The sequence below is a fragment of the Lepisosteus oculatus genome, chromosome 5 (assembly GCF_040954835.1).
Source record: "Lepisosteus oculatus isolate fLepOcu1 chromosome 5, fLepOcu1.hap2, whole genome shotgun sequence".
NCBI lineage: Eukaryota > Metazoa > Chordata > Actinopteri > Semionotiformes > Lepisosteidae > Lepisosteus > Lepisosteus oculatus.
The window spans coordinates 3475154-3501695 of NC_090700.1; the positions used below are offsets into that span (position 1 = coordinate 3475154).

Here is a 26542-nt window from a genome sequence, read left to right on the forward strand (position 1 = left end):
TCAACTTTTTTTGAAATTTCTTTCTATAGCGCAGATCCCGACCAAAACGTATTTTTGAACGTATTCAATTCCGTATGCACCACGTCACACTGTTTAATTGACTAAATTCTATTTTAGTTCCTTTATTTCAGTGTCACGGAGTTTATTAAATACAATGGCGCTATGCAGTGATGGCAGATTAAACAGGATTCCAGACCAGATCTTTTTTGTGATGCCCTGGTATGAAGAATGTCTGGGGGTGTGGAGCTCATTGTACTTCTCCACTTCAACAGCAAGCTTCACATTGTTCATTTTTAAATAATGTTTTCAACTAAACTTTTCACTGAAAGCAGCTGGCATCCCAGATGTCAGCTGACACCTCTCCTGGTTTGGTTGGCCATGACCTTGGCCAGTCATTCGCCTCCGCCGTAGAGTTTCGACTAACAGCAGCTGGGCTCATTAGCACCCCGTACCCCTTCTTTTTTTGGGGGGGGGGGAAGAGGGCTACTGGGACACAAAACTGAGATAGTAGAATGAAAAATCAGAAACATCTGCATTGCATTCTATTAATAATTTATGTGTTTTTACGCTCCACTTAAGGTGCTTAGAGGCATAAAAATAGACTTGAAGTGTACAGTATAAAAACGGAGCAGGACAGGTGACCTGGAGCTGTGCTGAGCTGCGGCTCTGGCTGCTCTATGCACACTGCCAGCATAGACTGCAGCACTGCCTACAATGGGCCTGTAGCAGGACTGGCAGATAGCCGACAGACATATGGAAACGCATCACAAACTGGCTCGTATAGCACATACTTGAACATATTGCACTCCGACTGAACGCATGGAATTCAGACAGAATCTAGCATAACACAGAGATTTCTCTGTCTACAATATTCAAAGCAACTGTCCCAGATTTCTTTCAATATCTAGGCCATCAAGACAGCAAACCAACCTGTGCTCTTTAAAAAATTCAGCATCTGTTTAACTTCCACATTACCACAAGTGGTCATTCTTTTCCTGATATAGTCCAAAACCTTGCAACCATATTTCTTTCACACTTGAGGATGCTCAACTCAAATGGTCAGATTATTTTCACTCCTCATTACTTCTCGCAATGCGCTTACTGTACCTGTAATCAATCAAAATGACTGATAGGCCAACAAAGGAAGACGAATTAAGGCCCATATCCTCTCTTTAGAGAGACAGAGGAAAAAAAAACAGCTGTCCCCTGAGCTCCAGCAATGCTGAAGCAATGTCCCCTGATAATAAGCAGAACTAATTAACCCTTTCCCTCCTTGAAACACTAAAAGGGAGAATTTTCGTTTTTTCCAGGGAAATACAGTGTCACACAGAGCAAGTCTAAGCTGTTAATAACCGGCTGCTTTCTGATTCCAGTGGAGGATGTCTGTCAATCAGGGCTCCAAGTGGCAAGATCAGTGGTTGCTGAGACCCCCACAAAGTCTTGAGATCCAAGAACCACACTGTGCAGATGCGCTGGTAACTGCTCATGACAAAGATTGAGAATGCAAGCTGGCGTATTCATCCATAGTTCTCAGGAGTTTCAACTTGTAACAGTTCAGGGGAGGATTAAAACCTTTAAGTCTTTTTAGTAATTTAGGTTGCCATCTGATTTATTCACAGTCAGGGAGATGTCTATTTAGTTGTGTATTGTGTTTGAAAAGGTGCAGTACTTACGATTTTAAGATTTCACCCAGCCAAAATGGGCTGCTTGGTGTTCAATCCCCTTGAACTTTGAAAGTAAAGCTTGCAGTTCGTGGAAATGGAAATTATGTTTCGATTGAGTCTTTGAATTTGTGGATAAAGTATCTCCAGCTTTTATAAATTATGTGCTCTAAAAAAGCGTCTGTTCTGTCTTTTGACCTTGACAGATTGTGATTAGAGTCTAAATTGGAAAACAGAATTTCAATTTATTTCAGCTGCCCGACGTCTGTCACCCCTGACCCCAGTGGTTTAAGCACATGTTTATGCAGGTATGGAAAAATCCATTTATCTTGTCCATTTCACAGCATTATTTCACTACAGGTGTTGTTTTAAGAGGATCCTGGGTGTTCAATGAAGCAATTGTGGCAACACCAGTTTATTTCATGATCTGTTACCGTCCTCCGTGTGAATTGTGCTGCACCGGAAAATATGGGGTATTTTGTCATTTTTGCAGAAGAGTTAATTTTTCCTTAGGTCCCGAGGCATTTAATCTTGCAATTTTTTTTATAGACAGGTCACCAGTAATACCTACTAATGCACTAAACATGGTTCTTTGTGAAATAGGGAACTCCTCATGGGAGTATGGAATAAGTTAACCAGTCAGTCCGATGAAGCCAAAACCCTGGCTTCTTTAAAATATGAAACCACCAAATCGGTAAGCCTAATGGTCTCCTCTCTTAAATAACTCTTCCTATGTTCATTTATATTTCACATGTTTGACGTGAATGTTCTATAACTTCAGAATGATACCGCTCAAATCATTATTAGTTGATACAAATCCTACCCACTTTTGAGAAAATCAGAGGATCTTGGTAATAATTGCAAATGTATTTAAAAATATGGAGTTGTGTCAGGATTCACTCCTAGCGGGAAGTAACATTTCCATTGGAAATCAGGATCTTCTCCACAGCGAATTAGGGAGAACAATGTGCTACTTGTAATAGTTTGCCTGATACATCAAAGTAATAAAGCAGCAGATTGAATTACTTACTAACCTCATAACTGAATTCTCTTTAATTCACAACATATCAATGGATGGCAGATTGCTGTGATCTGAAACTGGTCACATTGACTTCTATCAGAAACCGTTCTGCTGTCGAAACCATTAGTGGGTATCAGGAGAAAAGGTAGAGAGTTGTACTTTATACAGAAAGCCCAAGGGAATCTTAAGGCACTTGCTATGAAAGCAATAAAAAATGAAACAGAAATGGGCCAAAACCTAAGCGATTACACTAGTAGCGACTCACATTTCTTCTATTACAAAGTGGGGGGTGGGGTGGGCTTGGAATAAGATTTTCAAAAAGACTTTTACTTCAAAAATATTTGGAAATGTCATGTATACTGTATAGAGGCACAGTAAACAGTATCTGGAAATTATACAATTAAATAGCATTACTGTTCGTAAAATATTTTTAAAGAGAAGAGCAGAAATAGTCATTCCTAATTACAGTAACAGGGCAATGGTAGCAAACGAAAATGCATGATGCCTTTTTTTTAGTTTTATGGGGTTTAATTATTTGCAGTTTAATTATTTGCAGTAGATACAGCACATACAGTATCTATTGACAGGATAGCAGTCGAAATATTCTAAAAGGCACAATGTTTTACTTTTGAGCCTACAACAAAATTTAAAGAAAGCCTCATCAAGTAAGGGTAAAATAAACCATCTTTGTTTGAAAACATAACGTGTATCCTGTCAATCACCTGGAGACCAAATGGAGGAAAAAGGGAATAATCTTTAAGTGGATAAATTTAAAAAGTCAACATGTCCATTAACAACAAGTTAACTATTTATCTTACCAAAGATTGGAAAAATTGAAAAATTTTCCCAGAAGCCAATTAATTCACCAGCATGTTTTTGGGCTGTGGGAGAAAATCTGCCCCCAGTATTTTCTTCATTTATTCGTTTAGAATTTACTTTAGCAGTTTACTTAGAATCATAATTCTACTTTAACAATAGTCATTGGTTATCTTCCAGATATTATCTTTAATTTATTTTCTAAAACACAGGTCTTCACAGAAGAATAAAAATCACTTAAGCAACTTTGGTGTAGCATCTCCTTCTCCTTGTGCATAGGTGAAAAACGGACTGAAAATATTGCATGGGATGTGGAATATTTCTTCCTTCTGCTAAATCCCCTTACAGATCGTCCTTTTAAATTCAACCAACGGCAAGGGAACTGGAGATGTATTTAATACTACTTTCTACTGAGGAACCTGATTATGACCTACAGGTGCAAAACGTTACCAACACACAACGTACAGGTTCACCGCCATTTCCCTTCACTCTGTCAGCACATCAATCCCACAGATCCACATGGCAGTCTTTGCGGTCTCTATTCCAGAAGATCGTCATGCTTTATTCACAATTCACTGAAAATCTTCCTAATGGGTAGTTATTGAACAAATGAATGCAGCTTTCTGTCTGTAGGAAAAATTCCTTGAAACAGGCAGCACCCCTGTAAATCCACCAGGTGTTAGCAGGAGGTATTACTTTATCATACCCAGCCCAGTGGTGCTGCAGCAGGCCCCACTCCTGACTTGCTCCCCTGCTCCACTGACAGCAAAAGCTGTGAAGAAATGGCAGTGTGAAATTCAAGCCCCCCACAGCTATTTACAACCTGTCTGAGTCTCATTTCCTCCTGCCTCCAGAGATACTCTTCCATTCCCCTCTCGATCCTGACAGCTGTCTTTTGTGAGGAAGGCTCCCCTGACCTTTGTTTCTGCGCGTCCGTAATGAAACTCAGAGGGTCTGTGAAATAAAGCATTCATTGGATTTGCTGTCAGACAGCAGATACCATTTTTATCTGAATATACCCACCCACCCCTTGGAGGGCTAGCTGAACATACTTGCTGAATACAGTACATCTTCCCGTGTCATTGTTTATGTGCCTCATACCTGCCTTTAGGATTTGTAGTTTATTTCTTTGCCCTGTTTAACTAGAAGGCAATTTTAAAAATAAATATTTGCAGTCCGTCATCCAAGGCCTGAAGCCAGAACTGCCAAGGTCCATTACAGAAGTTAAAAACAAGCTGTTTCAACAGGCGCTGCAGAGAACCAATTAGGAGACCCTCATCTTACTTATCTTTACAAAATGCATAAAAGAGTCTGGATTTGTGCCTTCATTTTAATGAAGAGCATTATGTTAATGAAGTTTAAATAAACATAAAATAATTACAGCAACAAAGTTGTGGTGCGAGCAGGAAAGTGCTTTGATGCCAACATGCTGTATATTCATTTTTTAGCGCATGACAGCATTATTTTTGTGAGTGACCCCTAGCTCTCAGCATAAATACTATACACGTGTATTTGTATTGTAAATACCTGTGTCCACAATTGACAAGCACTTATGTCTACACAGTGCCATCAAAATCAAAAAGGAAAATTTGATTTTCCTTAATTGTCTAGTAACCAGTCACTATGGCACCAGCACATCCAGTGTCAGTAGTTTACGGTATAGACTCTATGGAGTTTTTATCATTTGCATATGAATGGCACAGTGACACAGTGATTAGCACTGGTAATGCTATATTCATGTGTTTTTCCCTCTGGGTGCTCTGGTTTCCTCCCACAGTCCAAAAACATACTGGTAGGTTAATTGTCTTCTGGGAAAATTGGCCTGAGATGTGAGTGTGTGTGTCTGCCATGCGATGGTTTGGTGTCCTGTCCTGTATCTTCCCATGTGTCCATTGCTTGCCAGGATAGGCTCGGGCCTCCCAGCAACCCAGGTAGAAGAAGTGGTTAGAAAATGGATGGAGGTGAAATGATGTGTAAAGACATGCAGTAGGACTGCTGGTTGTGCCTCTCTCCCTGCAAGCTCACTGACAACGGGAGTAAGGCAACTCTGGCTTGTTTGAGGCACCCGATGTGTTACACACAGCATCGCCATCAGCAGTCTGCAGCCACCTGTCGTGCTCGCGAGCATGCAGACCCAGCAGGGAGAGCCTGGTAAAGGGAACGGGGTCAAACTTCACCCGGCAGAGAGAGCAGAGACACTGGAGCCATCAGCACTCAAGACATAAATACTACACAGGCTGACAGGTGGTCAAAAGCCTGGGTATAGACCCTAATTTCTTCATGCCCACTAAACATGATTTGCCTTTTCTAAATTTTAGATTTTGTCATAGGAGCTCACATGACCAGAACACAGGTATCCCCATCTACTCAAGGGGCAGCTTGCCACGTCATAACATAGGAATCAGCCTCATCTCTTCACTTTGTTACCTTGGGGGTGTAGTGGATGGATGGAACACTGGTGCGCTATTTTATTTTTAGTATGTTTTGTACTCAGCTTGTAGGAAAAGCAGGCCAATCTCAAAAACCACTACACAGCTATGTGTTAATAATGATAATATGGGAAGAGATTGACTTATTGTGAATGCAAATTGTGGCATTTGCAGGACGATTATCTGAAGCCGCACCCATAAATTGACATGACAGTTTGTGAAACTCACACCGTGCAAGATATCCTATACCCTGCTGGCTAGCCGTTAGTGTAACTTGTTGAGGCATGCTGTACTTCAAATGGAGTTAGGATGTCGTAATGTGTGAAATGAAGGAAATGGCATTTATTGTTAATACCACCTTGTCTTGGCAGGGGCAAAAGCATCAGAAGTGCTGAGGGGGTGCTCCTGTAGCCTCACCCAGACTGAGGACTCAAGGCCCCATTGAGACTTGAGCAGGCCCGTCTTTAACTGGCTCACAGCATCATCCCAGATAATGGTCTCAAATCACGGAGGACAATGTGATCAATATGTTTTCTGTCTCCTTGGCATTTGTACAGGATTTCAGCTGGCTGTCAAGGTGATGTCTGTGTTTAAGAGAAGTGTTGTGACGAGCCACTGTGCTGGGCCACCTCACACCTGTGCAGGAACAACTGCCAGAAAACGCAAATATAATATAAACTTCTTTTCATCCTTTAAGGATGAAATAAAAGTCAGATCATGATATAGATTCTGTTTGAAGTTATGAAATCCTCTATGATTTTTAGAAGATTTGTTTCTGTCCATTTCATATTACATCTGTGCATCATTTATGTATTTTCAGTTTTTTTTTGTTCCAGGATCATCAATAGGTGTGGTTATAATTAAAGTTCTATTCCAGGCCATTTTACAGAAAGGAGGAATGATTTAATTGGATCTCTATTGTGTTGCAAATGTCATTCGTTTTATCCATTTAAGCATTTTTAGAAGAAAACGATGCAGGGTCCAAGTGTAAAGTCAAATTAGGTTTATCAGGAGTCAACACTAGACAACTACATTGCTGGAAAGGACAAAAGAAAACTGCGGAAAAATTCTACAAAACCAGGTCATTGTTAGCAAAAGAACTCTGATCTGGGAACACACATTAAAAATGTTACTAATTGTTGAAGACATATGCTTCGTTTTCATTTCAAAAGGAAACACACCAATGACCAGAGCCAAAAAAGAGCAGATTGCATCGTATCTTCAGGCCACAGATGTGTCTGAGCCCTTCTCCAAAGGAAACTGCCCATCCAGATACAATGTGATTCAGGAACAGCAGGGGAATTTGCAAGCACCACAGCAGGGAATGCCATCAGCCTCTGATGGGAACTGTTTCAGCCCCTTAAAATGACTGAATTAGATCAATCTTAGCCCTGATTTTAATAAGTAATGTTAATTTATTTTACACCACCCAGTGCCCTCACTTACAGGGACAGGAATCCAACTCAAGTGCATTAACATTTGTTCTGTGTGGTAATGAAACCCCCATGTCCTACACATAATATCTATGCCTGCCTATTTCTATTTATATGTGATTATAGATTTCTCTATGTGTGTAAGATGTTCTTAAACTAAGGGGTAATTGCATGCAGACACAGTATGTCCCAGTGATTCATTGAGTGCACTAATGTATCAGTTGATTGGGTCATAATTAACTTAAAAAAGCATTTATGTCTGAATACGGAATACCGACACTGAATACAAATAAATTTAGGTACAGTATGTGTACTAAACGTTAGTGTGTTCTATAAATTACCTTTTTTATTAATTAAACATTAATAAAAATTATTAATCGCACCACAACTTTGTTGCTGTAATTATTTTATGTGTTGGATTAAACAAAATGTTAATCTGTAAGGCTAACATTAACTTTTCAGATTTCAGGTAACATTTTCAAGTGTTTCTACTAGAATAGAATTAATAATATTCTTAATAATAGTCTTTCCTATTGCTTCTATTTTTAAGCATTTTATATCAAACCAGTGAATATCTATTCATTGTGTTATTTTTGTCATTATTCAAAATCTGTCGATGTTGCCTCTATAGTTAGTACAGAATATTTAATTTATACAGACTGTTTACCACAGCCATAGCATTCCAACAGTAATTATTCAGTGTTAGAAATTTTCAATTAATACAGTGCTTGAGGACGATAGGCTACCTGGCAAAGACACAGTCAAGCAGTAAGATTGCTGGAGAAAATGTACTATGCTGTCTTGTGAACTACACCTCCACAGTATTCTATCAATGATACCTGTGTCTGTCGGGGGGACTCTCAATCAAGTGCAGATATTATTAACTATATATATATATTAAATATATTCACATATAGTAATTAACATATAAACAGAAATAAATATTTGTAGGCATACATTAATATTTGTGGGGCCCTAACTGAACATATATTGGTTTGGGATCTGTTTAGAATGAAAAATCCCTTTATGAATGCAATGATTATTATTAACTCAGCTCTCAGTATCAACCTTTCTAAAATGCAGCTTCTCATTTGAATAGATTATACAGTATACTTTATGAATTTCAGATATACGATAGATTTTTTATATAAGATACTGTCACACAAACCACAAACAGACAGAGTTTAGATTTAGAGCTTCTCTTTATGCACCAACAAGAAAGCTTGCATTGAAATGAAATTGTATATTTTAGAGTACGTAGGCTCCCATTCACAGAAATTAGAGTCGTCAGCATAATGTATTTTCTGTAAAATGTATATATTTGTGTAGCATGAGGCAAAAACACATGCTTATAGTAGTGTTCCTGTGGGAGCTATTTATGAGGACTAAAGAAACAAACCAATATGTTATTTGTAATTGGTCCCATTACCTTAAAAGTAAGAATCTTATACAGTAGGTAATTCTATTTCCAGGTAATAGTGGCCACAGTAAAAACTGAATATTGTACAGATAAGCACGTCTGCTGCATAGCCTCATAGCATTTACTGTATGATGAACCAATACAGTACCTCTGGAATTAATAAGATATAAAAATATATTATTGTGCTTTTCCGGTAGAGTTAGAATTAGAATTAGAGTATAAAAACGTATTTTCAAAGGTCATTATTTTTTAACTCTGGCTATGTTTCTTAACATTTTTTTCCATTTTGAATTGTGATTACAGAAGACTTGAATCCACTGCGAGAGTAATATTTTTGTGTCCACTCATGCTGTAGTTTTAAGGAAATATCTTCTTTACAACCTACAGTATCTAACCTCAGTGATTTTCAAAAAGAATAAGAATAAGAATGAATTTTCTATAGTACCTTTAATGACACACCATCTCAAGTTACAATAAAACAATCAAAAGACTACAAATTATAACAGTAAATTTAACAGGCAGCTACATAAAACTTTGGATGCCATTGATGTTACCATAAGCAACACCCAGCAAGACGTTTCATGAATGATGCTGACACAGTAAAAGAGCAATTGAAATTAACAAAGCATAGAAGCCTGTGGTTAACATTCCACTGCACCAATGTAATGGCACCTTTCTACATCAAGAGGTACAGCCGATCAGACCTGATCTTGGGCAATATTAGGCATTCACATTTTCCGCGCTCTCTAAATTGTCACAAAGTTATGGATCGAACCAAGAAAAGGTACCATTTGGGTGTACTATTAGCAAAAGCTTTCAAGCTTCAGTTTTGATTAACACCAGCTATGAGATACATTGCCCTATATTTTGTAAATGGAAAACAATTCAGCTTCTTTACTCCACAGATGTTAAAAAGACTGAGGAATGTTGTGCAAATAGCTTCTTGGGAGCTGGTTCCTTTTATGTGGTTATCTAGTGTTACCCTTTCCTCTTAAAACTGCATGCAAATCAACTGGAATTCCAGGTCTCTGTGTTTTTACATTCAAAGGATAAGAAAATGTATGATGCATTGAAAATTAAATTAAAAAACAGATCTGAAAAGCAGTCCATGCCACTTCAAAAAAAAAACCAAGATAAAAGAAGAAGATCATTTTGAAAGACAGAAGGGAACAAAAGAGAAAATATACAGTGACAGCTTTTGAAATGGTGCTGTTATAGGAAGAAAGTGGTGCTGTTCAAAGGTTGATATGCATGAGCGGATCAGGTCTCTATGTGTGCGATTACCGCTTAAAGGTCTTGACATGAGTATATGAAGTGTGTCAAGCTATTACAAAAATAAACACCAACCCACCTGAGACTCATACCAACTTCCGATTTTTATTTTTTCTCAGAATGAATGTAGTCTTGAAACACATTGGATATTATTAGAAACCTGCACTATAAATGTTGAATTCTAATAGGGATTTTCTCAGTTATTGATATTACACATGGGTTGATGGTAAATTATTTGCAAACACCAGACTCTAATTACCATATTGCCATTTTAATTATAGGCCCATTTCTCTGACTACACACTATACAAAATGTTGGCTAAATAGCTGAAGTTGCCACACAGACAATTGCACCTAACTAGAGCTAAAGTTATAGTTTTTTTTAACATTTAGTTCAGCTGAATGAAACAAAGTATGTTATGATTATACTTTTAACATGTTTTCAGTATTTTTTATACAGATAGATTGCAATTGTTCTTGTGACACAGACATTGCGATGTCTGTAAGTTTACATTTAACATAAACGATTCACATTGTTAAAATACCCAGGGCGTATATTTCTCCCTTGCTGTATTTTGAAATATTCTCCAAAATTTTCATGCGATTGTGAGAGGTGCTATTCTTTTATTTTTGCATCAATAATGTATTTCACAGGTTAACCCTTTTTGGAGTTTGTCTTATAAACTAGGAATGAGGTACACAATTAGCCCACATGTGCTCCATGCTCCATATAATTCCCTAAAGCTCCAAGAAAAAACGTTAAATGTCACAAAAGATCACCTTTGCCAGTGGCATGATAAAAAAATCAATCATTGTATATGTGCTGTACTATATTTTCACATTCCGTCTCCTCTCCAGGGAAAACTCTTCTTTCATCCAAATGCAAAATCATTGCACACAGGCCTCTTCAGACGAACTATATACCATCTGAGGTTTAAAAGGAAAATAAATCAGTATTTTCAATGTAGGTACTGAGGTTAAACCTTAATCAGAAATGTTGTTTTACATCTCAGATGCATTCCCCGAAACCCATGGTAGTCTATTAGTCAATTTATAGTTCATTAATATATAGTTTAGTGCATTGTGTTTTAAAGCATTTTCAAACAAATGGTAGAGGTTAAGCATGAGTATGCTTCCAGAAGATTTTCCTATTAATTGTGCTTTTTGCTTTTTTTTTGCTGGACAGCACCTGTGTGAATTATGTTCTTCTTTTCCCTTTTTGTAGAAGGAAAGGTCCACATCTAATTTGGTTTACCTTGAAAAGTACATTTTGAGCATTTACTCATAACGATAAGGAGGATCTTTGACTTCTGATTGACTATGGGCATATAGTGTGACTTATTCGAAAACCCTGGGAAAGAATGTATCCATGCAAAACGTGGAACACCGCCTCACCTTGTTTGTCTTGTGGTTGGTTGGAATCAGTCTCTTCGCTTTGGACCTTGGGTGTCGTCTCACTGGCGTCAGCAGCAGGCACGTCGGCTTGTTGGGGCTCCTTCTTCTCCGCGGGTTCCACAGCATTTGGCGATTGGGCACTTTCAGTGGAAGCACTGGTGGTGGTTGCACTTTCCTGGGCAGGTGGGGCCTCCTTGTTTTCGCCTTCTGTCGCCGCCGCTGCCTTCTCTTCGGGGGAAGCTACGTCCTTGGCCTTTTCTGAAGGGTCCGTGGCGGCCGCAGGCTTGGCCTCATCCTTGCTGGTCTCCACAGCGTCAGCTTCTTCCCTTTTGGCTTCAGCGTTTGCTGTGCTGGGCTCGTCCACGGCCTCAGCTGCCGGCTCCTTGCTCTCCGCTGCTGGGGAAGAGGCCTTCTCTTCCTTGTTTTCCACGCCGTCAGCCGCTGCCGCCGCCTCTGGGGCGGCCGTGCCATCCTCCTTCTTCTCATCCTTGAGCTTTTTCCGGATTATATGTCCGCGGAAGCTGGCCTGAATTTTGGTGGCCGCCTTGTGGGCCTTATCTTCAGGTTTGTTGCCATCCTGCTCGATTTTCTGGTCAGCCTCTTCATTCTTCTCCACCTGCACGACATCCAGGGACAGTAAGCCATTGAAATACAATACCTACCAGAGATGTTGAGTGATTGAGTGAAAGTGAACAGAAACGAGACATGGAGTGGGAATTATGGCAAAGGAGAATATGCTGAATTAAGGTTCCATGAGCCAATTATAGCAAACCTGCTATTGTCTGATTCCTAAAAAGAGCAGAATTACAAAAAGCAAGTCAGGATATCTGTATTATTGTTTCAAACACTAGCACCTATTTGTCACTGTAAAGTTATCGCAGTAATTATTTTCAGCTTGAGAACCATACCACAATTTTTCCAGATAAGTCAAAGAATTAGCTCCCTTATTTGGAAAATTAAGTTTGTATTGCTAAAATGTGATTAATCTTGATGAAGTTGTACCCATTAGTAGCTGAGGAATAAGATACTAGCACATCTGGGATTAATGATTTAATAGGATGAAGTTATTTTAGATTCATCAGAATTATCCAGTAGGCAGTGATTACATATTCATCTATTTAATCTAATTAATTAGCTGTTTGAGAAGTGCTAAATCCTTCACTCTCAGAATATTTTGATAATGCTATTTTCCCATTCTCTAGATAATACTTCACTATAATTGATTTTTTGAAAAAACAGTTACATGGGAATAGGTATGCCAGAGAATCATGGTGTAATACTATCTCAGTTATTTTGAAGTCAGTGTGATATGCAAGCCATATTGCCAGAAAGACAACATACATAATTAGTGCCTTCCCTATAGTTACTTATGAGGACTTCAATTCATTTCCCTTAAAAAATGTCGTTCCGCTTTCCTTTCCAAATGATACAGAAGGAAATACATGGAACCCGTGGTGTTGATAGAGCTGGGGCATGTTATCCTTAAAAGCAGATCTGATATGAGCTTGTGTTTTTTTCTTTCTGGAAGAGAGGATTAAGCACCACAGCTTTGCCCGGCGTAGGGAATAGATGTAACTGTCTTGTCCATTTTTACTGATGTCAGTGAAAGATGTGAGCTGGAAAACGGCCGAACCACACGCTCCCACCTGGTGCTTGCAAGTTGCATTTTATTCCTTGTGAGGAGGGGAGTCCAATTTATTAAACGTTTATCACCAAGCTTACACCTGCTTTTCCTAAACACGCAATGACACAACAAAGTGGAAAAATGTCATATTATCCTTCAGGTTCCCAATTTCGAGTCTTCACAGGCGATGTACTCAGTTTTTAACGTTTGAAGTCTGTTTCTAATGCTCTGTGAAGTGTAAGAAGGTTAGTGACAGACAATGCTTCGTGAGTATTCTGTAAGTGAGTGGATTGGGCAACAACACACAAGTGTTTTAATGCTTCTAATGGCAATACAAAATGAAGGGGGTCACTTCAATCCAAATTGACCAGCTAGTTTTGCCCTCTCCTTAACTTCCAATTATTTATTTGGTCATTTTAATACTGTAATCTCTAGATAATTTCAGATGATCATTTTAATGATTTTTTTCATTGTACTTATGCTAAATCCTCCATATATCTAACTGATGCAATAATAATTAAATGAATTATATATTTTTTGCAGCAAAATGACTGGAGCTTATTTCAGAAATACAACTTTTATTATTAAGAGCAATAACACAAAGTCATGGTACTGTATCTAAACACTGCACTAACATTATTGGAGTTATCAATAGTTTTGCAAACACCTGTCAGCAGGTACTGTAGATTCATTGATGGATGGAGTCGCTTGAAAGTTCAAATGTAAATTTCTCGTTCACTGGTCAATCAGTAAATTAGGATTCAAACCACACTATTAGAAGGCACTATATGCAGCTGTGTTTCATTTTCAGATGGGCTTTGAATTTTCCTCACGTAATCTGAACCTTTTATTTCTCTTCTTCATGTGTGTTACAAGAACTCAACCATTATTATGTTTGCTTAGCCAATGTGGGAAATTCATATGCTTTCGTCCTTTTAAGATTCAAACGTGGATTGCCTAGGTAATGGAAAAGGCAAAGAAAAGAACTCTAGAGTATTTATTTTTATCATTGATTAATCAAGAAGCAATTATAAAAATGGGTGAGCTTCAGCTGCTCTTGATGAACATGAAGGCACTTCTCAATGAAATAGTATAGGACAAAAAGGAAGACCTCTAATCCAAAGATCTTATCCATCCAGAAAGGATATGAATGTAAAACTACAGACGTGGGCTGTGTTGTCTGATAGGCTCATCAGGCATTATTACAGTCTATAAAAGCTTTCGCTTGGTGGCTATTATTTTGAAAACTGATTACTGAACAATGGAAGTCTCACAGTGCCAGGGCTATTAATAACCTGTAGTAATGATGGTTTAGAACGGGACTGGGACTGCGTGCACTGCAGAAATGCATTCATGGGAGCAGAAATCATTCAGCATTTCTTATATATAGATGTTTTATATACTCAAATAATTACAGGAGCGTGTTGAAACTTAAGAAGAACAAAAAAATAATAATTCTTATTATTGATGCCCACAGTCACATAGAATTTTGCTGAGGGCATTCCAACATATAACAACTTACCACATGACTGCAGTGCTGAACATTGTTACCCCAGACCTTCCATGAGTGTTACACTACAATCAAGCCCCTGAGCTATCATTTTCTATTCCTAAAGAGGGCATGCGTGCTAGTCTGCTTTATTACATTGTGTCAATTTGATACACAGTTGTGATATCCAGTGTAAAATTGCTGCAATAATTTATGTCCTTAGTAATAAAGACTGTGTAACTGCAGGGCAAAGTATTGAATTTAGCCCTGAGCTTTGGAGGTGATGTGTTGGAAGGAAGGGTACCGTGTCTGGTACTCCATCCTGAAGAAGAATCTATAAAGCTAAAGATAAGATGTGGCTTAAATCACTAAATTTCCAACATCAAGTGCATAACTGATTAATTTCTGTATAAATATTAGTGAAATGATGAACTCACTATCCCAAAGACATTTTCTGATACATTCCCATTATAATATCATTCTGCTACACAGTGTGTTACTGAAGCACACTTCTTCATGGCCTGTAGTCGTATAGTCTGATAAAGACCATAGGTCACCATTACATTACCATGCCATACTGGTAAAAAATAATATATCAGTCCATTTTCGGTAATATTTTTTTTTCAGAACTACTGAAAAACTGAAGCAGTACTGTAGATAAACAGCTTCTTGAGTCGTTAAAACACTACTTACAGTATATTTTCTTACACTTGCACCATGTCTGAGATACACGCAATTGCAATCACATATTGCACAGAATTCAAGGATTGTTGGAGGTGTCCATCTCTACATCCCTTAGATGGAGACATTCCATTGTGGATTTGAAGTTTTGCATAAGCTTATGGATATGAGGTTGGAGTTAGACCATTGTTCTTTCCATTCAGTTTTGGCAACTATGATCCCAGCTGGTTCTTGTGTGTTATCACTGCAGATTCTAACTCTTGGCCTCAAGCAGGGTCAAAGGTGTGGACCGACTTCATGCTGCAGCCTACAGATTTGATGGAAATTTCCTTTTGCTAAATTGAATTACTACTTAGCAGAACAGGAGAGTAAGTGGATCTCATTATCTACAGAAAGAGCAAAGTATCAGTAAATCACAGCAGCTCACTTCACTGATCCACCAGTGCAATGGCTACAGGAAACAAAATGTCAGTCCTTGTTTATTTGAAAGTACAGCAGAAACACAATACATAACATTACTGTTAAAAAGTGTGATACGATTAACACTTCACCAGGACTGTCTCTTGGCGAAGAAAAACTGGTGATTTTCATTCAGTTACGTTTGCCAGCAGATGCATGTTGAATATAAATGAACAGACAAAAAAAAATACCTGGTCACAGGAGAGAGTACTGTACAGCTCGGGAGATTTTTTTGCATTCACTGCTGGACAGATGACATGCAATTTATTTTAAAAAATAACTTTTCGGTTTTTGTAATTAAATGAATAGCATAGAATGTTAACAGCACAATGGAGGATTGGGAAAAAAGCATCCCAAGTAAAACTCAAGATTAAAAGCAAGTTTCACGCAGTGAAAAGCTACACAGCTTGCACTAGAGTCCCCGTCATTCTCAGAATCTGGGGTTTGGAAGAAACAGAAGAGCTACCAGTGATCTCTGCTTCTTGATTGATCTTATTATAACCCTGGCTTTCAATATAAACACAAAGGAATAAACTGGAGGGTCATTCAGCCTGCTGAGGTATGTTGCCTTTATTGTCCCAACCTCAAGCTGGCATCTAATTGCATCACATATGCTGTTGTCCCACACTGGCTCTACAAGGCGGAAACACGCAGCACTCAGTAATTGCTGGGCTTGATATATTGCAATACGCTGTCAGTTATTACATTGCTACAAATGGGGAATGTGATGAACCTACAAAATAAGGAGGTTATTAAATCAACATGCACAAATCAGGTTCTGCCACCAATCTGCTCGTCAAGCAAGTTTTAAAGATTGATAATTTCACCCCTGAAAGTCAGCATCTACAGTAGATAAGACTAATATTCATTATACAACATACATTGTTAGCAAAAGCTCTTTAGAATTTAGTGAGGTGGAGGATGGATGCTCCTTCGTTTTCTCTCCTCCTTCTTCCTTTTTATAAAGGCTATTCCTGTATTTACACTTTGTACCATAGACTTAATGCTAGAGACGTAATAACCTCACTTGGAATGTTCGTGTCAGAGTTTAATTTTATATTTCAATATGGCTGATTTAATGCTCTACCGGTGACTTTCTTTAACTGGAGCAACACCTTTTGATCAGCCCTGTCTTCCTCCATGCTGACTTTCCTCATGATTCAATGACAGCTATGTAAATTTAGCAAAACAGTCACCATTGTCTTAAATGTTCAGAATGAGATGAAAGCTGGAAGCATACAAAATTTGCTAACCTTGCTTTAGCTTTTTCTTTAATCTTTTCCCCAGTCAAAACAATATTGATCAAATACAGTGCATTTATCATTTGGCATGTGAGTTAATACTTTTAAAATCCTTTTTTCACAGCTAAAGCAACAGCAGTGTTTTTGGCCTTGTGTGCAAACTCAAGGTAAGCAGTCATCAATTCAGGTTTCTCAAAAAAAGCAACTTGGTGGCTAACATAAAAAAAAAATCCTTCCAGATGTATGCTGTATAAGCATATAATATATTATTTCAGGTGGGTAGCTGTGTCAGCAGACGTAGGCTGCAAAGGAACAAGTAATAGGTTTATTCCATGCTGAAAAGAGAAGAAAGAAAACACAATGTTTCGGCAGTGGAGACTTCTTCAGGTGTTCCTCGCACCTGAAGAACGCTCCACGGCCGAAACGTTGTTTTCTTTCTTCTCTTTTCAGCATGGAATAAACCTATTAATTGTTCCTAATATATTAATTAAAATATATATTCCAATTTTAACCTAATTTCAATTTATTACGGTTAAAAACTCCCTTTATACTACTTCTGCATGATACACATTATCCCAGTGAGAAGAAGCCAATGAAAGGCGCTTTGGATCAAAGTGTCAGCCAAAGAATTTACTGTAGCAAGTCAGGAGAATAAAATACTGTTTCAGATCTCCGGATACCTGGATTAAGATTCCTGCTGGTCGTCAGTGTATAAGGCCTGCATCTTTGCCTGGGCAACACTCTGGCACCCAAAGCACTTAGGGAAAGGGACTCCTCCCTTTGGTCCTGCTTGTAACCCACCACCAGCATCTAGTACATCTAATTACTGTCTCTTGGCCATCGATCAGGTTTACACTCCAGGCCTTGACAAATGGGGCCAGTTTCGGCTTTAGAAATCGAAAGATACTTCCCACTGTCAGCCTTTAATTCCGTGAGCGCCGGCCTGTAATAAATGGCAGGTGATTCAAGTGCATCAGGACTTGCGTGCGGCGGGGAAGATTCAGCATGGAAGTGCGGCCCACGCCAATTAGCATCCTCCCCCTGAGGCCCTGATGCAACCTGAGCACTGCCAGCTGGGGGAGGGGTGTCAGGCCAGGACCTCCCCTCCCAACAGAAGATCAATGACCGGAGCAGGAGCCACCTTATGAGGACATACGTTATACTAACAAGACAAACACACTGTAGTGTCCATGAGCACACATGTGCCGCAGCAAATGCAAAACAGCACTTTGGCACATGAAGCTGGATACAAGCCTTGCTAAAAGCACTAATAAGCAGATTGTAGCCATCAGCACAGCATTGTACTGTAAAAGAAAGGTGTACTTGTTTTGTACAGTTGAAAACAAATACTTACAAATAAAATATTGCAAATCACCCAAATGTGCCATTTTAGTTAATATTTTAAAGAAGACACTTCTCATGAAATAGATTAATGAATTAATATAAATATATGCATTTTCAGTCCTTGGAATGCACTCATTCAAATGGTGCAGTACAGAGCGATTGAGTGAATATGGAGATAGACGCAGTGTAATGAATCTAATTAGCTGTCAGCCAACAGACATTGGAAGGAATCTAAATGATCAGATAATTCCGCCAATTAGTTCTGCAATATTATTTGCTAAAACAACTGCAAATATTAGTGTTGTTTAAAAAAAGAAATAAAACACTTATTCATGACTGGTGCACGTAGACTGTTCAGCAGAGACTTTCTCTTTCTGACATTGTTGTTAATTATTCTGTTATTATTAATGCACCTTCCTGTGGGTTTTTCAGGAATAAACACTTGAATGCTGCCTCTTAATTTGAGAAAGTGACACGTCTCACTGTCATTCAAAGCTACACCACCTAGGGCTAAAGGGAAGAAGAGATAGAAGAGAGAAAATAAAAAGGCATCATTTCAAGATGAAGATCAATAACTCACATTCCCACTTGGGCTCCGAGATTTGAAGCTCATCAACCCAATGTTTTTGTAAAGCACAGAAGGTTCAACATATTTCTGCAGTATATTTGCTTCATTAGAGAAACCCCTTTCCCATCTCAGCTTGAAACAAATACGTTAAATTTTAAGCAGAAAATGTAAATGGTGGCAACTTATCTGTGTGGCTGACAAAAAGATTTTTGTTCACTGTTTAACAGTGAGATTGGATAGTGAAATAATCAGAAAATCAAGCTATCAAAATTCAAATCAAAAAGTATATTTTACTAACAATCTGTGAGTGTGATTTTTTAATAAAGCTGTGGCAACACATGTAACCTGATTGAAACATCTGATAGGATAATACAGTGTACTGCATAGCATGGTAAAGACATATTGAAATTTCCATTTCCATTAAGGAAAAAAGGAAACCTGATCTGAGCAGCCTTCACTAGAAGGAATAGTTTAAAATTATATAATATCGAGAAGAAGGGGAATTAGTCAGAATCTAAACCGAGTGCCTGACAGCAGGTTTAGGAGGAGAAAGCTGGAAAAGAAATAACCGGGCCTGAATTTGGTGTGATGCTTGCAGCAGGAAGCGAAGCTGACAGAGCAGTGGGAGAGACACTTCTCTCTAGGCGCAGTAAAGGGATGCCTGCTGCTGGCCTCCCCTCGGCTGTTAGGCAGCCCTGCATGTGTCACAGACATGAATGATGTATTCAGATTTTTCATTTTCATCTGCACCATACAGCTACAATAAAAACCCATTCATGTTTATTGGGGCGGAATAGTAGACGGAACTGTTTAATATATAAAGAGATATTAAAGATACTTTTCGCTATTTTAATCTGTGCTGCTTTTTAAGTAGGATGTGTTGTGACAGCTCATTCGGTCTGTCACCTTTTGGAGGAGACGAGATCCATTGTTTTCCCCAAGAAAACCTGAATTATTTTTGTAATATTTATATTGATTAATATATTTATATTTCAAATTTAATAAAGCTAGGAAATGTACTGTAAATAGCTGGGTCCTGGTAATTAATATAATTTGGCTTTTTCCTTTCTCTAGCTGTTGCTGTAAGTAGCGACAGTATTAGATGGAATTTTTAGTAGACATTTTGTTTAGTTTTCAAGTCAAATGGCTTTTTTACTTGTGTATTTAGCAGGTAGATAAATTAAAATGTATATATGGGGAAATTTCACCACCACACCCAAAAGGTGAGATGAACAAGTTCTGCATCAGTTCTCCATTATTTTCTTAGTTTAGACTGGTAGCAGTTGGGTTTTACTATATATCCATTTAAAACATGTAGGGCTACACCTTTTTTATTTTAAAATGATTAACACACACATCCTCTCCAAGCCCCAAATACAGCATTTACACAGTATGCTGTAAAGCCACTGTAAAGCCAATTATATTCAATTTTTTTTTTCCTATAATCTGCAATGATGTTTTTTTTTGGATTGTATTGTGTCATATTAAGAAGCGTTCTCCACAGCCGAAACGTTGTTTCCTTTCTTCTCTTTTTAGCATGTAATAAACCTTTACCTGTTCCTTTGCAGCCTACGCATGCTGACGCAGCTACTTACTTGAACTACTTGTGTCATATTATATATTTATTGAGGTTTCAATACGTTATCTGTTAAGTAAGGAGCTAGTATTGTACAGTATATCAACAGAACTTTAGTATATTTAAATAAATCATAGCCAAGCCAATAGCTACAAACCCACAGCAGAGCTGAATTCAACTGCTACCCCAATTAACATTGAGGAAACTTTGATAACATTGACACATTTTCCACTGTTAAATACTACAACTGGTGAATTCTAAAGGATATTATTCTTCACATTATGGTGATAAGATCTTTAGATGTAGATTACATGCTTGAAGCATTACGAAGAAAGCCATGGACATTACACGAATGAATGATCTGATCCTTGCCAAAGATTCAGGACAGCAGGCATTCTCCACTGCGCCCTGTTACAGCACCTGGGCTGGTTGTGAATGCAGCTCGACCATCTGTTCCCATTTTGTGAATCTGATCACCTGGATCAGCATTTCTAAGAAAGCAGAGCATTACTTACTGACAGATCATGGCTGAGAAAGAAAAGTGTGGAGACTTTTATCTACACTGTGCCCTGGCAGTAAAGTCTTTTATCAGTATTAATTGAAAGATAATTAAAAGGACACTGTTATGTGATGGTGTGTGATCTATTATTAATAAAGTCTTTAGAGTTGAGTCAATATGCTGATTTTTCTTCCCTCTAGAAGCACCATGTTTGCATTACAGATTTTTGATTTTTCTTTGCTTTAACCGCATATCAAGGCTGGGCTTAGCATGATAGATTAAACCTGAAAAATGCCTGACTACAGACTACCTGTACTGGTTTGTATTTTCAATTCAGTGGGAGGGAGAAATTATCTGGGTTTGGCACTATTCTAATCTTTTGGTCCGGAACTTGGGGCACCACCCCTCTCCTCATAATCATTACAAACCAGAGAGATGTGTGTGTGTCATGGTTCCCAGTCAGATGTGTGGAGACTTATTTACTGGCGACTGCACATGAGGTTCCCATTGCAAATGGTCTTTTCCAGGCTTACAGAGCAACATGTAAAATCAAGGCTCTCACTCAATTTTGACAAGGCCAGCCATTCTTCGATGATTTTTTTTTGAATAATTAATAGCAACATAATGTTTAACAGCTAACTTAAAAAGGCCTTCTAATTTCATGACGCCACTTATTCCTGGCCAGCGTCACAACAACCAGGAACCAGACACACAAACACTCGCTTTAGAGACACAGTATGACTGTGAAAGGTTAGAAGAAAAAGACATCTCAAGAAACGATTGAGAACCCATGCTGTGTAAAGTGCATTACATTTTTTGAAAACTGTTTATGATAAACAAAAATCCTAAACAAATTTATGAACAGAAAAAAAAACACAATTATGTACCATGATATTTTACTCTATAGGGCACTAAAAGATGAGATGTTAAAGTCCCTTCACCAGCTATTTGATCTATTTGTTAATAAAAATTAAAAAATATTGTTTCAAAATGTTACTTTTGCCAACATTTTAATTGATCACAACAGTAAATGAAGACAAAATTCATGAAATTTTTAGCTGAAATAAATTGCTACTTAGCAAGGAATATGTTCAAACACATCTTCCAATGCTTCCAATGCATGAGAGAGGAGATGTTCCAGGCCAGAAAACTGGGATGTAATGTGAAACAATTTTGGTGTGAAACTTTGCGTGCAAGATGAAATAACGAGCATACAAACAGCACAACTGCAAGTGCCAATCCACTGGTGGACCAGTCAGTGGAAGCAGAATCAGTGTGTGCTTCTGGGCAATTACTTAACTGGCAGAAAAAAGAAACAATGTATACTGACTCACAAAGAAAATGGAACAGTGTACATTTTATACCAATAGTTCAGTCAGCACTTCCTTAGTACTATAAGCTTAATGATGGATAATGCTTAATGCATAATGCTTAATGATGGTTACATTGTAAATAGTGAGGAGATTGTGATTAAGTATTATTGCTCCTTTGGATAACAAAATACTGAGCTCCAGTCCTGTAATTTCACAGCAATGTCAAGTGCTCGGTGTTAATGTGAAAACTGCAAGAGATATGGCCATGTCCCTTTTGCATATCTTGAATGAACATGAATGGCTGTTATGAGCATTATTATATACAGCCTGTCTGGGAAAGAAGATGCCAGGAGATCAAGAGTTCTGCTTCAATAATCAACAGACTCATTCTGAGAGTCCTGTGATGGCCATGACACATCATGGAAGGCAGAATGGTAAGCAAACACTATGTGGCTGCACGTCGTCCAGTCTATCTGCAGAATCATGGGCTGTAGTGGTCAGAGCACGAGCAATTCCAGAACAAATTAACCCACACATCAACAGCATCTCTGCATGCAAGTGATTTGCATACTCAGAGACTACTCATGGGAAATTGCTGAGAAAGGAAATCACCATCTTCTGTGTTTCCAGAGAACCTCTAGGGTGGCGGCAGAGAACGTGGTGGAGGGTTTTATTCACTAGTTTTGCTATTTTTATCCTTTTTAGACCTGATGAAAGATACTGAGTGTGGAAATGTCAAGATGATCATAATGCTGACTGCAGTTTTATTCAAGCTAACCAGCGGAACAGTGGAAGTACAGTATGATAATATAAGATCCCATTTGGTTCTTAAACCAGCAAGCCAATTCGTAAGTGTTTGTTTTCCGGGTCCTTTGACAAGACTTCATCTTCAGAAAACGGGATGACTTTAGTATTCTTGTTGACAGTTGAAACATATATTAGCAAGTTCATAATGCTATTTTTACCATCTATCTAGCCAAGCTTTGCATGGTTAAGGTCATTGCACTACCTGTCCAAGTTAAAAACATTCATACCTGTATGTGTTTTTATTTCACCAAGATTACTCTTCTATACCATCCCAATTACTGGGGTATCCTCCTAGCCATTAAGTAGGCTTATTGTGTCCACTATATTGTAGTTTGCTCATTAAAATTACTCTACACCTGTATATACAGTAGATTCAGTCATTTCTACATTGCAGGTGCTCTCTGCGAGCTTTACCTGCTCATGTTTGTGATTTTGAATGATGTGACTCAAGGTTGTTTTAAGAATCTACTGCACGCTCTCAGAATTGTCCTGCTTTGAATCTGAGATGCTGATGTGGCAGTCTTACTCTGCTGAAGACCAGGCTCCACAGTGGGCGAATGAGCCTTCTTGTGTGCAGGACTTTGTGCAGGGAGTTCACTGCTCAAACCCATTACAGCCTCTGCCACCGGTGACATTTTAAAGACCCGTCTTCTATCTACAGCTTTTAATGTGTGATTTGGTGTTACTTGAGGTCGTTAATCTGCTGAGCTGCTTTTCCACAACTTTTCATTTCCTTCTATTATGTATTACGGTTGTGCTACTGTTCACCACTTTGCGTTTGTTGTACAGTATCGTTCTTATTTTGTAGCACAGTATCAGAGTAGCTCATACTGGAGCAGTAAATCAAGTGATAAAGGATCTGTGCTGTTAATGTATGAATCAACTTGATTTTTGCAAATTTAACAGACAGCTCAGTGAAGGTCCTGCTCTTAACACCAAAACGCAACCAAAAACCACGTGGATCAAATTAATTTGTTAGTAGGAATGTAACAATTACAAAAGATGTATACAGTCTTTTGTGGATGATAGCTATTTTTCTAGTCATTGACGTCACAGATGCCCAAGCTGCTGTCCCAGCTGTCACTCAGCTAATGCAGTAAGAATATACAGTATAACACTTATATATTAATTCCTGTTATCCTACATATAAGGGAATATACAAATGGGACAGTAACTACAGCACACAAGAAAGCCCACGCATTTAAGAGATGTAGAAAAAATATTTATCCATCAGTTACTTATTGATAACATTGATAAATCCCATTGCCTTCATTCTCTCATTAGCTTTGCTAAATTGGATTTTTAGGTGTCTTTGTCCGATCTTTATACTCTGTTTTAAATTAGAGAGGTAATGAAATCAATTTGAACAGCAATAGCATTATGCACTACAGTCCAATTGAATGAATGAATATAAAGTGCCAGCGTGATATTCATCACGCAAGAGGAACCGAGAATAGAAAATAGATTTTTTTGGAAAAAACTTTATCCACCAGTATCTTTATATACTTTTCTCAAACAGTGAACAAATTGGATTTCCACAAAGAGTTTGACACATGTAGCAAAAAGCTCACTAGAGCCTTTGTTCCTGTTAAAAAGATCAAAATAGAAATAAAGTTTCCCTGGGGAAGGACTGTTTCTGCTCCCAGGAAGTACACAACATCTACACCAAAATAACTGAAAAAAAACAACATTTTGGAACAAGGCTTAAAAAACTGAGCTAAATTTCCTACCATCTAAACTTCTCAAAACTTAACGCATGTCATAATTTGGAAATGTGCGAATAATGAATAAGCTGGTGGCTTTAAAGAACCTGATCCTAAACATCTTCCTAAAACAGTAGAAATATCTTAAATGGATCAAGCTGTATAAGGATTATTTCAACAGGCCATGTTGGTGCTGGTGTCTCAAAGCTAGGATTTCCTAATCATGCTTTCACAAAGGATAGTTAAGATTTATTTGTATTTAAATTTTTCCATTTAAATTTGAGTTCACACAACCGTATAGCAAGAACATTTAAAAAAATAATAGCATGTAGCTTAAATAATAATGTCTTATGGTTAAAGGCTGTGTGTTTCTGTTTGCTTTTTTTTTCAAAGAAGACACACATTTATATTTAATTCTACAACTCTGCTACATATATATGAAAAATTAATCACAATATTAAAATACATGTCACCGATGTTGTGTACCAGTATCATAAATATGAAAGTAAGTAATCATCTAGCCAGAATCATTTAATCCTATCTTCATTTTGAAGGAGCATATTGATTTGTAACTAGACCATTATTGACACTTCTCATTTTAGTCCCTTCATTGTCATGTAAATCAGATAAAGGTAAAAATGATAAAGAAAATTGCAAGACTCCTATGTAAGGCCCATTTCTCTTAGTGCTTCCAATGTGAAAAATACCATTCGTTCGTAATTAAAAGAGTTGGGGGTTTCAATTAAGACAACCTGCGTACACAGCATTTTTTAAGAAAAGGTAGTTTAGGGACATTGGTATGGTGTTGATTTTATTGGGGCTTAAATTCCTGTGAGAAAACTCAGCATCTTGAAGCCCTTTGTCTTTACAGTGGGGACTTAGTGAGCAGGAACGCACCACACCCTTGTGTAGAGGCTGGGCTTTCCATTAAAAAGGCTTGGGGAGCTTTTTCTGCAATGACATCTTCTCGCCTGGCTGAGGCCTCCAATGGGGACCTCATTGTGGGAGACAGCAGTATTAAGTCACACCGAGTGCTAGAAGCATGCCAGATTTGATGCTGCTACTGGGAATTCACATTGGTTACAAATCATCCTACTGCCATTAAATGGCGAGAGACAACATGCATGGATCAGCTTTCATTTGCTTTTCTGCATAGACCCTCTCCCTCTGCTTTCTGCTGTATTAATCATGTGCTACAGTATCCGATGAAGAAGAGGTCCAGAGATTCTGATAGCATTTTGGGTGTTACCGTAGATCTTGATGTAATTCTAATTAATCATTGTTTAGGATTAGGTTCGCAAGGTTAGGAGTCCCTGATCAATAGCAGAACATAACAATTATTCAGTTTCTCTTTTTTTTTGCATTTTGTTTTAGAACATTGTACAAATGAAGCTTATATTTTTTTCATATGAAAATTAACAGATCCTTAAAAAAATGTTTCATGCTTTACATTAATGTATGGATTGGATACTGTTTTGGTACGGCCACTTGCAGCTTTTATTCAGACATTGAATTGTTCAATTTGATTGAAACAATGTGTTTTATGAGAGTATGTGAATCGAACGCGTTGCCAGAGAATCAATGCAGTCTGCAGCTGAAGCCCTCCATGTGCTGTGTGCTGTATAGTGTGCCTACTCACACTGCACCACACCCTTTCTTCCAGATGCCTTCTGCAGGAAAAAAGAGCAGGGGGCTTGATCACATTGTCCTGGAAAGATTTTATGCTGATTTGTGTTAGGACTCTAACAACATGATCAAACAGTTCTAATTTACAAAACAGCATTTTTCCTTC

General features: G+C 38.1%; 1 protein-coding gene across 2 annotated transcripts in view; it reads right to left on the reverse strand.

Annotated features, from left to right (window-relative positions):
• Nucleotides 1–26542, reverse strand: part of gap43 (growth associated protein 43) — a 39781-nt gene that overhangs the window by 11213 nt on the left and 2026 nt on the right. Inside the window, exons 2-3 of one of the 2 annotated variants that reach the window (XM_015341127.2) lie at nucleotides 11447–12062; nucleotides 9209–10978 (exon numbers count right to left, since the gene is read on the reverse strand). In XM_015341127.2, coding sequence (XP_015196613.1) covers nucleotides 10968–10978; nucleotides 11447–12062 — 627 coding nt within the window. In that variant the 3' untranslated portion in view covers nucleotides 9209–10967. Of the gene's footprint in view, nucleotides 1–9208; nucleotides 10979–11446; nucleotides 12063–26542 lie in introns of those variants that run through there. The other variant, XM_015341126.2, reaches the window with a different exon arrangement.